We start from the raw sequence: 13,163 nt of genomic DNA, 5'->3' as shown, positions 1-13,163 counted from the left end.
TCTTGTCTCAGTACTTGGAGTTTAACTTTGTATACTCCACCTCCTCGGCCCCTTTCACGACCAAGCACTCTCCCTCCATGAGAGCAAGGGATCGATGACTTCACGGAAGTCCTACCTCTGTGGTACCATGGTGCTGCCATGCCCATGGCCCTACTATCCATCACCTCACATCTACATCTTTCTTCACGATCGAAAGATCTGCCTCTGTGGCACTCCTTCGAGTCCACCACCATTCTAACCAATGCTTGTTTTTTGGGTAGCTAAGTCCATCTAGACTCGTCATCGCTTCCTCGCCCCTTTCGGCCTCCTGCTACAACACCTCTGTATTCTCCCAATAGTTCCCCTTGGTCAATAAAAAGACAGACTGCAACTCCCATGTATAGCCTCTGCCATCATGTTGTAGGATTCGCACCGATTTTATTTTCCTTAGCTTCCTTGGTAGCAATGTTCGCTTACTCGGCCTTGTCCTCTGATTTACCGGGCTCTCTTAAACGAATGTAAACTCTGGAGCAGTCCAACTCTCCAATCGCTCCGATCATACCTCTGCATGATCAAGTCCCTCCAATGAGACTTATTGGTACTTGCATTCAAACTTTTCCCTCGGTAGTACACAGCCCCCATATGCTAATGACCAAGACTCTCATCCGGTGTAAAATTCGATGCACGCACGGAAGACCCGCCTTTGTGGTACCATGATCTTCACTCATTGAATCCATAGCCTTTCTTGCCATCGTGTTGTTCACCGAAGGAGCTCCTAGTAGCTCTCGATCATATATCCATATGATATAGTCCCTCACGGGACAAGATTCGTGTGTATTATATTGCTAGGAACTATTCTACCATGATCTGCTACACCATGTCGCCTTCTGGTGACATCTCCATTGCATTCTGATACTTGTGGGATGAACTCAGATTGTGATCCCTCCATGTGTGGCCTCTGCCAACACATTACGATGCCTCTTCCACCTTCGATTGTGTTTACTCCTTTGGCAATCGACCTTTGTCCACCCGCTCTCGGGTCACACCTAGATGAAGAACCACTCTAGGATAATCTGTCACATAGTAGCTCTCGAAGTCCATCGACTTTGTTGAAATTATTGTACCATTGTCTTGATCCTCGGCCTCTGCCTTTACTAGCACAATCTTCACTGCACACCGCTTCCTTCATGACAATTTGAATGGCAACACTATGGCATATTCTTCAAGAGTACTCGCCTCCGCGTCCTCATGTCTCGTGCCAAGGCCTTTTGAACCCAACTTTGCCTCCACAAGTTGAGTCGCCTTAGTTCCTCCATCAAATGCATCTCTGAGATAAGGTGTATGTGCCTAGAAGCTCCTTTCGTCTTTGGCACCATGTAAGATGAGTCCACTCCATCAGAATAAAGGACTCATGGAACGATATGATCTCACTCTTGCTTCTGCAAGAGTTCATGTCCTTGACCTCTATCCAAGGAAAGCTCTATGCCTCTACTCCATGTTCTATCTTCTATGTCAGCTTCCTTCATGCGATTTGAGTACTTCCCCAAGTTTCACCAAAGTTGCTCTGCTCCTCATTTTGCATTGAGTTGATGGTGACCCTCGCGCCCACCATTCCATGGGTCAACCCTCGATTGAGTCCGATCTCTATATCAACTCTAAGTATGCCTTCATTTGTGCTACCTTAGGTCGCTCCCCCACTTGATCTCATAATGCATTCCCTTAATGCATTATCTCAAGTGAGATCATATGATAACTTCTCGTCGCTCGCTCGGTCTGTTGAGCTTTGTGAAGTTATTTTTGAGGTACTCCTCCTCAACATGTACGGTCCGTTGTACATTGGTCTCCCTTTGGAGAGCCGGGACTTATCTCGCATGGATATTTGTCCTATTGGAGCAACTTTTCTCTTCGCTTCCTTCTCTTAGAAAGTTTCGGAGACCATCATCCCCTTAGACTACTCCACCTTACTGAACAAACTATGCATTATTCTGCCTCCTGCAAACGCACTTGCTAGATTACGATTCCACATCAATATAGTCCTCACTACACCACTCAAGGCATAGCAACATGCTGAACTCACTGCACACTTCAGCCTCCCACAGACGTATTCTTCTCATGCTGAATATAAAGTTTTAATGCTCCATGATACTGAGTTTCGGTCACCTTGGGATGCCCACGAATATTCTATCATCTGCATACAAGTCCTTGCATGAGTACCAAATTATTCGAGTTATCAATTCCTCTCACCTCTATGAGCTTTGCATAACTCTTTTAGTCGCTGAGCAACCCATTCCACCTTGCATGGTCTCATCCTTTACGAAGCACCTCGCTTACCTTGAGCACTATCATATATGGTTGTCAACGTCAAGTCGTAGCTCAAACTCAGCTATCTCAACCTTTGTACGCTATATTCTTCCAAGCTTCCTTGTCCGCGTGGTGTCTCTTGTGCGAAGAGTTAGCTATTCCTCTAAATGTTAATCTAAGATGCCCGCTCCTCTGAGTGACTACTTTTTTCCTACATCTCCATGCATGTTTTCCCCCAAACGGTCGCTTATGATGGCTGCCCTCAACGCAGCCCACTAGGTCCCCATTTTTGCATGCCTAGTGTTTTTATGAGCGCTTGTCCCGCTCTGATACTATCTATCATGGACTTAGTTGGTTTAGCCTAAGTCGTGCGGCACCATTGTGTATTTGTCCGCAAAGGTCAACCTCTCGGAAACCTCCTAAGGTCCCTTACGACCTGCAAAAGAGAAAAAAGGTTAGAGAAAGCGCTTCATTCGGGATCCACAAGCAATCATTTCATAAAACACTTTATAGCCAATACAAATTATAAACATACTTTATAAGTTCTAAATGGTCACACAACAAAAAATCTAAAATGATATACTATAGACCGAAAGAAAATATGGTTGCTAAGCCTACTGCCAACCCTTTATATGTTGTGTAAAGTATGAACAAACCAAAAGACACGGATATACATAAGCATTTCGTCGAGCATCCCAATTATAATTTTATCCTCTATCGATACTTCTTAGAGTTTGCTTCCTCTATCGATACTTCCTATATCGATAATAGACAGGATCACACGATTGATAAATAATAGACTCTTTACTAGTGACTTTTTATCCTCTATAGATACTTCCTAGAGTTTGCTTCTTCCGTAGTCAAGATTTGGATGGGCAGGATCACACAATTCCGTAACTAGAAATGTTTGATCTCTTCCTGGTCACCAATTTCAATTCCACTCTCACTAGGATACTGGTAAATGGCTTGATGATGGAATATGCACTCTTGACAGATTTAGAAGGTCAGGAATGAGTTATGATTCCATGGAGTGAGACACTCCAACATGCATCTTTCTTAAAATCGTTGTGTATGCTGCTCGCTGTAAACCATATCTTTATACGAGGGATCAAGTTGTAACAAAATCTCCATTAATGTAGTTTGGACTAGTTTCGAGCAAGATTAGTTTAAACTAATTACAGATGGCTCTTGCCATCATCAATCAAAAGCAGGGAGAGGATGCTTCGCAGAATGTGTTTTCCTCGAATAGAGGTAGCTACTACAATAAAATGATTGCAATCAAGGAAGGACTCACTAATGTCAAACAGGTTGGAATCCAATACATCAAAAGCTAAGTCCGTCGTGGAGTATGCTCAATCTTGCTCGACACTATATTTCTATTAGATCCTTCGAGCTATCCCATGTCTTGTGTCGTGAAGAAAATTCTTGTGTCAATTGATTGACGAATTTTGATATCATGAATGATCATGTCCTTGGCGGGATTACTGGCCTAAATCTCTTAATAACCTGATATCCAAGGCACAGACTATATATATATATATATATATATATATATATATAACGAGAAAGGTGAGGAGATGAGACCACCAAAGGTCTCTAAGTCTCTGCAAGATTAGGTTCTAACTCATGGATCCATAAACGGTGTTGCTTTTCTGGATCCGCCCCGTTAGCCCTCAGCCATTCGGATCCGAATCCAAATCATACCCATCGTCCGAATCTGCTGCCGAGACAGTGTGAATCAGAGGCCCCCCATTGCGAACCGTTAGTTTTGGGATCTACGGTTCCGATGGATTTTCTGCTCCGCGATCGGACGAGCGGCTAAATGCGACGGTGTGTCTCGTGTTTCCCACCTGCGAGAGCTGACTCCCATATATGGACGAACCTCCGGCCCATGTCTCCGCAAACCCTATTTCTTGCTTGGGCTCCTTCCTCCTTTCCTCATCCACCTAACCTGAGAAAACCTAAGTCTCGGAGATCTTTGCGAGGTCGTCGCCATGGCCTCGAGAATGCAGGAGCACGATGGTGCGAGCCCTGCGTGAGTTTCCTCCTCGATCAATCTTGTGCTGTTTTTCTTCTTGTTCTCTTCTTTAATGCTTTCTTTTCTCTGGCAGAAAGATTTTTATCGGAGGGCTTCCGAAGGATACGACGCTCGGTGAGTTCTTTTTCGTTGCGATCTGTCAAGAAACCTGATTGATCGTTCTCGCAAAACCGCACTCTAGGATTCAGTATATGTTGATTGGTTCTCTCACTATTTATTTCATTGTTCTGTTGTTTAGAACCTTTTCCTCAGGGATCTAACTTGATATGGTTAAAGCTCAGAGTTTTTATTCCGCATACTGTGCCATGCTGTCACGTAATGACGATTTTACTTCGTCACAGATTTAACTAGCAGTTTATACTATCTTCTTATTGCGTAAATCATGGCTTCATTATCAGGTTTGAAAGAATATATCTTTGTTCTGCTTATGGCTAATATCCATATTTTTTTATTTATTTCTACTTCTTTGGTTATAACTTTGACCTGGTTGCTGATTGCTTGTGTACTAGTATATCAAGATTTTGGTGATTCACGAAGCTATAATTCATTACCATATCTGTTAGTGCTAGTTCTTTACGGCTTTTATGATTGATGTTGGCATATTGACTTCTTTTTGTCTCGCATGTCTTTTGCATTTTGCCAAAGGTTCCGTTTGTATAAGTGTCATGGCTAGGGAGATTTTTTTTTTAAATATTTTTGTTAATTTATGATAATATTTTATTGTTTTGTTCGTGTGATGATATGACAGAAACATTTGTGAAGCACTTTGAAAAGTATGGAGAGATAGTGGATTCAGTGATAATGAAAGATCGATATACAAACAAGCCCAGAGGTTTTGGGTTCATCACCTACAAAGATGCTTCTGTTGTCGACCAAGTCATTGAGGACACACATATTCTCAATGGGAAAACTGTATGTTCTATCTCAGTGATTTTTAGTCTATTAGATGTCAAAAGAACTGAATTTATTTAATTTACTTTTTTGGATCAGTAGTTTGTTTTGTGAAGTTCTATATTTGTATTAAATGCCCAACTGCGCTTTGGGTAGTTATCTTATGTAGGTTGTAAGGCTTATGTGATATGCTTTTGGTTTTGCATGTTTGACCTCCATTTTTTACTGACATTTGTACAAATATGTAGCTGTCCTATTTTGCTTTGGTACTTTATGCTCCTCATGTGATTGTTAAATTTTGTTGACATTTCTTTCTTTTTTTTATTTTCTGATTTTGTAAAACATTGTGCAATTGGTTTTAGTGATGGGATGTGATTGCTTTTTTATTAAGACTTTCTCTACCTCATTCTGCCACCTCTGCCTCTCCCAGACCCAGGTTAACAAAAACAATACCATCCCTGGCCATCCAAAAATTGAAAGTATTGGCTTTTCCCTGCACCACACCTATTTAAATTGCCCATAGTAATAAATGTGTTATGATTGGCATATGCTGTTGTTGTATCTACCATATAGTAAGGAGTACTTTTATCAAACTTCTGAAGCTGGTTTTTTGGAGATCAGGATGGGATGGAAGAGACTCAGGACTGACCCTGTCGTGGTCTCAATTGTGTTTGAAAATTATACCCTTGATCTCACCCTTTTCCCTGGTTAAAGTTGGTCAAACCTACGGTGACCATGTGGATCAGGCTGGTGCATCATCCCCTAATTGTTTCTGTCACTACTTAGAACTGTTTTATTTAAGTGAGACCAATATTTATTTTTTTGTATTTAAATTATTGTATATACTGATTTTTTGATGTGCCATTATCTTTATAACCATCTCTTGGTATCATCCTTTATGCTTTTAGTTCATATGTCTGTTACATTTTTTTTTGCCTTATTATAACTTCCATACTAATACATCAAATCATATTGTCTCATATCCTGAACTTTGCAGGTGGAAATTAAAAGAACTATTCCGAAAGGTGCTGCTCCTTTGAAGGATTTCAAGACGAGAAAGATATTTGTTGGTGGTATACCAACAACATTAACAGAAGGTAACACATCCTTGTCATTGTATATGCGAGTCATTTGACTATACATGTTAACAGAAACAGGGTTTGATCTTTCACTTTAAACATAGCAGATGAATTCAAGAACTTCTTTTCTGAGTTTGGGAGAGTAGAAGATCATGAAATCATTCGTGACCATACAACCAACAGGTCTCGTGGATTTGGTTTTATAGTCTTTGAGAAGGAAAAAGATGTAGATGACTTGTTAGCCAAAAGGGGAAACATGATTGATTTAGCTGGTTCTAAGGTGAGTCTAGTTCTATGTTCGGTAGGAAGACTAAAGTTGCATTAGCAGAGGCATCCTTATGTTCTTCATGCTTGTTCATCTAATTGAATAACAATTTGGTTGAACCTTGAGATGATAAAATTATCAGATATGATAGTTTAGTCTTGTCTGTTTTCTATCTCATGAAATTGCATATATATTCATCTGTATTGCATTTTTAGTTGGTTTTTTGGGCATGGTAAAGGTTGATGTTGCTGTGATATTGTAGGTGGAAATCAAGAAGGCTGAACCAAAGAAATCTGGCAATGCACCACCACCTGCTTTTGGTGGTGAACCCCGACCTCGTCACTTTGGTGATAGTTTTGGTGGATTTGGTGGCAATTATGGTGGCTTTGGTGGTGGTGGTGGTGCTGGTTATGGGCCTTCATCCTACAGGACACCAGGAGGTTATGGTCCTAGACCTGGAGCCTATGGTGGTTATGGCAGCGTTGCTGGTGAATTTGGTGGTTATGCTGGTGGGTTAGGGGACTATCGTGGAGAATCTTCGCTTGGTTACACCAGTCGTTTTGGTTCATATGGTGGAGGGTTTGGAGGCTATGGACGTGAAACGGGTGGCTACAGTGGTTCTAGCTATGGAAGCGGGTATGATTCTCCGGGTGGTTATGGTGCAGGTGGACTCTATGGCAGTAGAGGAGGCTATGGTGGTGGTGCTGGTCGATACCACCCTTATGGAAGATAGGAAAAGGTTTTTACCATGTCATCAGATTCAGCTAGTACCGCCACCTCTGATTGTGTATTGTTTCTAATTGTTTAGGCAAAATTGACACGCCAGCACCACTGGGATTGAGCCTTCAAGGCTTTTGAGTTCATGATAGGTGGTTGTGTAGGTTTCTGTCAGGAATCTGTAACATCAAACATTTGGAACATCAACGCTCTCTTTGCTGTTCTTTTAACTTTCATATATGTTTTCCGTATCATCCATATCATCGTCATAAATTTTATGAAGATGCCAAGGTGCCAACTAGCTTACTGAGCACATTTTATTCCTCGGGAGTAATAATAAAGAGAGCATGAGCTGAATATGTTATCCTTGTTTATTGTGCCGTAACGGTGTTGTTTTGTTGCTCGTTAAGGGAGCCCACCATCTAGTCCAAATCAACTTTCAATTACCACCAGAATTCGCACTCCATTTCCGACCGTCAAACGGAATGTGGTCCCTTGAGACCTAACATATGCACATCAAATGTTCGCTACAAGTATCGCCGCTCTCCGCTCCCTCCGAGCGCGAGGGTCGTCATTGACATCCCATCTGTTCCTCTCTTCCTTCTCCAGCAGCGATGACGACGGCCAACGGGACGAAGTCGCCCTCGACGTCCCAGCCCCTGTTGCCTCAGGCTGCACAATCCCTCGTTGATTCCGTCGATGCGTTCCTCTTCGATTGCGACGGTCTCCTTCTTCCTTCTCTCCTCTCTCTCTCTCTCCCCTTCGTCTGATTTCTCCCCACTCGATTCTTGTCCTTCAACGTTTTTGACCCTTGTCCTTTTCCGTTTTGTCTTTTTCAGGGGTCATCTGGAAGGGCGACAAGCTCATCGAAGGTGTTCCGCACGCCTTGCAAGCCCTCCGATCATTGGTAATTGTATACCTCCCCTGTCCCTCCGATCATTGACTAATTGATGTTGTGAAGATTATGTTTCATCCAGAAAGTTTGTTCCTTCTTGCTTTTTTCTTTAATCACTAGTTGATCGCAATCAAGATTCCGAACTAACAACGTCTCGGTTTGTCGGCAGGGGAAGAAGCTGGTCTTTGTGACGAATAACTCCACGAAATCTCGGAAGCAATACGAGAGGAAGTTCACATCTCTCGGGCTTGATGTCAGCGAGGTTCGTGTTTTCCTTTGAGATCTTTCGAAATTCGTGCGGCATTTGTTCCCGATTCATTTATCCATATGCAGGAAGAAATTTTTTCATCATCGTTTGCTGCTGCCATGTTTCTGAAACTGAGAAACTTCCCTAGGGAGAAAAAGGTAACATCTTTATTGCCTGTTTGGTTGTCCATTTGGGTATCTGGAGAATCAGTGATTAATGTGTTCTTAACTTTTTCCATCGTGCGATAATTCATCATAATATCTTGATTAAATTGCACTGGCATTTTGTCAGGTCTATGTTATAGGCGAAGAAGGCATACTAGAAGAACTCAAGCAGGCTGGATTTTCATGTTTAGGTGGTCCTGTAAGGCGTCATTGGCCTTTTTTATATATTTTTTCTTGCCTATCATTTGAATTTATCTTTGTCTATGACATTGATTATATACTAAAAAGTAGTGATATATGTACATCAAATCCCACAATTTTTTTTGTTGAACACTTGCATACTGGCTATCTCAACCACCAAAAAAGAAAAACAGGATAATTACTTTGATGTTTCATTACATTCCCTTAATTAATTTGAAATTTTACTATATATGTGATGTCATTGATGACCTAACAAGGTGATTAGTAGACATCTTTCTGTTTCAATGATTCTACTTCCTTTTCTTTTCTAGGATAAGTATCGCACATGCCTTTCAGTGGTAGTTGTCAGTATGTTGGATTAGCATGTTTCCAAAAATCTGTATTTTCTTTAATTAGTCAATCAACTGTCTGCAGGAGGATGGCAAGAAGAAAGTAGAGCTGAAGACAAACTTCTGGTTTGAACATGATAAGAGTGTAACCAAAATGGCCATCTTATTTGCTGAATTTCCCATTGTTTTGCAGAACAAATATATGCTTAACTAGAACATTTAAATAATTCATTTAGAATAACATATAATATGCGTAGTAAAATTAAAATTTCTTGTTTCAGGTTGGAGCAGTTATTGTTGGGCTTGATCAATATATTAACTATTATAAGCTCCAGTAAGACATTCTATCCTACATTTTATATCTTAATTTCTATTAAATCAACTTTTTGTCTGTCATTGGTGATTAACATACAAATTGAGATGCTCTTTAGCTTTCTTGATAACATTTGGTGACAATTAAAGGAACCTGTCTCTATTGTATCTTTTGTCCTTGATGCTATCTTGTTCTTTACCGATTGTTTAATGATTGTTCTCCCTCTCTTCTCAGTGTTTCAATTTGATCAGGATATGGATTCAGCCTAATTAACTATCACTGTTTATTATAATAACTTTTGATATTCATTCCTAACTGTTAACCTTTCCTAGTAAAAGGTTATGCATAAGCCTTTTGAGCTTCATTGCAGTTCCAGATACTGGATATTGGAGTCAGTAAAATGTTAGGAGCCAAATGATAAGTGAGATTCAAGTTAGTCGTTTAAAATCATGCTTTTGAGTATTCTCTTGGCTGCAAGCATCAGAAGGTCACTATTCTCAGTCTGATTCATGAGCTTAAATGATCATAGTGATTTGTTATCATTTATTGAATATTAAAAACTTTAATGGTGCTTTTTTGTTTCTGGTTTTGCTATTGTGATCTTGTTGTTTTTTTCACTATTCCAAAGATAATTTTAAAGAAAGATGACTATTTGGCAGGTATGCAACTCTTTGTATCTGTGAGAACCCTGGATGCCTTTTTATTGCCACCAACCGTGATGCTGTTGGTCATATGACAGACTTGCAAGAATGGCCAGGTTCATCCTTAGCAAAGGAGACTCCTTTGCCAATATTCCTACTTATGGTTGTCCTTTCCATGATATTTATTCTATAGATGTGCAGGTGCAGGATGCATGGTTGCAGCAGTATGTGGATCAACACAGAAGGAACCTATTGTAGTTGGAAAACCATCAACCTTCCTGATGGATTTCTTGTTAGAAAGGTAACTAATGCTTTTCCATCTTTCAAGTATTGCGGTGCAATACAAATAAACCAGCATCGATTCTCTGTTTAAAGCTATTGTGTTAGCATATTCAGTACATTAGGATGCATGTTGAACAGATGCATTTTGTGGCATATAGTAAATGTGGGAGTAGGAGAATAAACAAACCACAGAGATAGTTGCATGACTCGCATCTATCGTATGAGCTACGTTATAACCAAACTTTCTAAGATATGCCACCATCTTACTATCTCTCTGTGTCACATTGCATGGCAGGTTCCAAATTGATACGACGCGTATGTGCATGGTAGGTGATAGACTGGATACTGATATACTCTTTGGCAAAAATGCGGGCTGTAAGACTCTTCTTGTTCTCTCAGGTCCAATCATTTATTCTGTATAACCTTTTCATTTGTTTTTCTGTTAATGCTTAGCTTTACTATGTCCTCTAATGTATGGTTGAACAATCTGTTGACCGGCTGATTCTTGTGGAGAAAACCATTTCAGGTGTGACTAGCATGTTAGATCTTCAGGATCCTTCAAATGAAATCCATCCAGATTATTATGCAAGTAGCGTCTCTGACATTGTTGATCTATCCAATTCTCTCACTAAGGGACAGTGAGATTCCGGAAATGTAACCTGTAAGATGCATTTCTTACACATTGTAATCTATTTATGGAGAATGCCATGCAGACATCTTCATAGTTATTCTGCCCAGAGAAAAGTGAGAATAAGAGGAACAGAGGGTTGGAATCCTTCTTGGACCTTTTTGACTTGGGACATTTTGCATATTTGCAGAAACAATATGCTACATTCTGAAATCAAGAAAATGGTATTAGAGACTAAGTATTGGAAACTATATGAACTTATGATTTGGGCACTCCTTTCTTTGTTTTGTCATCTTAGAAGAACTTGGCTTGAAAGCCCGTTCTTGGCTTTACATTGCAGTATGGATGTTGTGCAACGAAGCTATAGATGTATGCTTTTGTTCTTGTCGTTGCTCGATATCAGTGATTGCCTTTGAGTGGGTTGATCAGCCTGACTAGGTGCTGCTCGATTTGCACCTGATCGAGGTGCCTCCGACGCCCGACATAGTGCCAAGCTTGACGCACCTTTCTTGCACTCATATAATGTCGGGAGAAATGAGAAAGTGTTTGACCTTGAAAGTGGTACACATGTTTATGGCCATGTACATGAGAGAAAGGTGCCTGACTTGGATGGCAATGACTATCAGTGATGAATGGTAATTTGCGTTTTGTATGTCTAAACAAGCGCAATTTTGTTTACTTGTGAGACATGGAAAGATTCTATTCAGGCCACTGCTAAGATTCCATTCTGCTCTATTGTCATTCTTCTAGTTACAACCTTATCATATTGTGATCATTAGATGCCTAAACATTGGTCTTATGATAATATACAAGATCTACTTATAAAAAATGAAAGATTCAAAATCTCATTCGATATATAATATTGTTATAGTAGATGTGATGTGATTGACATGTTAGCATCATATATAGTCGATGTGTCATCTTTTTACTTGCTAGTATCATGCACTACTTAGCAGTGATTTTATCTTCATGTGGATGTACCATCGATGACTTATGTCGAAGCATAGATTTCAATAAAGAACATGACTAGTTGACAAATGATTAGTATCTATTTTTAGTAGTTACAACCAATAGACCCAACCACCTTGAACAAATTGTGTAACGGCCCCCCAGGTTTCGCTATAAACGGGATTGGCCAAGTACGCTCAAACACTTAAAAAAAAAATAGCCTTGCTAGACTAGTCCAACTTGACTGACTACTTTGGCTCATCTGATACCATCATTGACTTGAGCATCGAAGGGGTGTTGTCGAGATCGTCCATTGACTTAATTTTGTAGGGTTAGGAGACTAGCTTGGTGTGTTTTCCCATATACCAACTCAAAAAGAAACTAGGTTAGATCTAGCTTCCAACTCAAGCAACCCAAAATTGACTTAACAGTTTGTCGTTAAAAGGAGGGTTGATTGTTATATCTCATGGGAATCCTAAGTATTCGAATCCCTCATAGTTTTGTGCCTTGACCTTGATCACTCTAAATGCTCCTGATTAGAATCTCCCATTCTTAGTAATCCCAAAATAAGGCTCGGTTGGAGCCCTAGCCCAACAAAATCCACTTCTTGACCCTACTATTTCACTGATTTTTTTAAGAATCGACCTTCACCCAATAACCTCGTGGAAACTTTTCATGCTCTACTTCAGCAAATGTAGGTTCTAATAGGGATAGTCTAAATTGTCACTCTATATAAACCCCACCCACATTTGTCTCTCCTATTGTTGCTCCTGCTCCACCACTTACACTCATCCCAAGCCAAGTAGCCAAGTTATTCTCGGCCTAGACCCAAGCACAACCAAATTCACCTCCTCCGCCAATAGCTCCAAATCAAGTCTCATTACTAGTATTAAAATTACACTCATCCCAAGCCAAGTAGCCAAGTTATTCTCGGCCTAGACCCAAGCACAACCAAATTCACCTCCTCCGCCAATAGCTCCAAATCAAGTCTCATTACTAGTATTAAAATTTATGAATGTATTTGTCGATCAGTCGATTGACATTCTAGCCAAAGTCAAAAGCCACCTGCATAGGATAGATTAACAATTGATAGAAATTCATATAGAAATAAAATAAGGAAAGCAGCATACAACATGTCTAGATACAATCACCTTTCACAAAAAAATATAAACAAGGATTCAATTCCTTGAGGATTTAGGCTTCTTATGTTGGACGTACACGAAGGGAAGATTGACCCTTTAAAGC

The 13,163-nt window shown here is 40.2% G+C and overlaps 2 protein-coding genes across 4 annotated transcripts; both read left to right on the top strand.

Moving 5' to 3' along the window:
- The first annotated feature begins 4,158 nt into the window (after positions 1-4,158).
- Positions 4,159-7,528, top strand: LOC103974758 (uncharacterized). The gene is made up of 6 exons (XM_009389646.3): positions 4,159-4,315; positions 4,392-4,432; positions 5,067-5,230; positions 6,207-6,306; positions 6,396-6,568; positions 6,816-7,528. Exons 1-6 carry the CDS (start codon positions 4,275-4,277, stop codon positions 7,284-7,286), a joined length of 990 nt encoding a protein of 329 aa, XP_009387921.2. The 5' UTR covers positions 4,159-4,274; the 3' UTR covers positions 7,287-7,528.
- A 250-nt stretch (positions 7,529-7,778) lies between these two features.
- Positions 7,779-11,208, top strand: LOC103974757 (phosphoglycolate phosphatase 2). Of its 3 annotated transcripts, none has more exons than XM_018821921.2 (11): positions 7,779-7,993; positions 8,110-8,177; positions 8,335-8,427; positions 8,499-8,570; positions 8,704-8,775; positions 9,192-9,251; positions 9,388-9,440; positions 10,079-10,176; positions 10,268-10,361; positions 10,638-10,741; positions 10,869-11,208. In XM_018821921.2, the coding sequence occupies exons 1-11, from the start codon at positions 7,885-7,887 to the stop codon at positions 10,982-10,984; spliced, it is 939 nt and encodes a 312-aa protein (XP_018677466.2). In that variant the 5' UTR covers positions 7,779-7,884; the 3' UTR covers positions 10,985-11,208. The 3 variants fall into 3 exon arrangements, with proteins under 3 accessions (XP_018677466.2, XP_018677467.2, XP_009387920.2); XM_009389645.3 differs by having other exon boundaries at positions 7,780-7,993; positions 10,262-10,361; XM_018821922.2 differs by lacking the exon at positions 9,192-9,251 and having other exon boundaries at positions 10,262-10,361.
- The last annotated feature ends 1,955 nt before the right edge of the window (positions 11,209-13,163 follow it).

The sequence above is a fragment of the Musa acuminata genome, chromosome BXJ3-7, assembly GCF_036884655.1.
Source record: "Musa acuminata AAA Group cultivar baxijiao chromosome BXJ3-7, Cavendish_Baxijiao_AAA, whole genome shotgun sequence".
Lineage (NCBI taxonomy): Eukaryota > Viridiplantae > Streptophyta > Magnoliopsida > Zingiberales > Musaceae > Musa > Musa acuminata.
The sequence above is the reverse complement of the archived record's forward strand: the minus strand, read 5'-3'. Positions and strand labels throughout refer to the sequence as shown.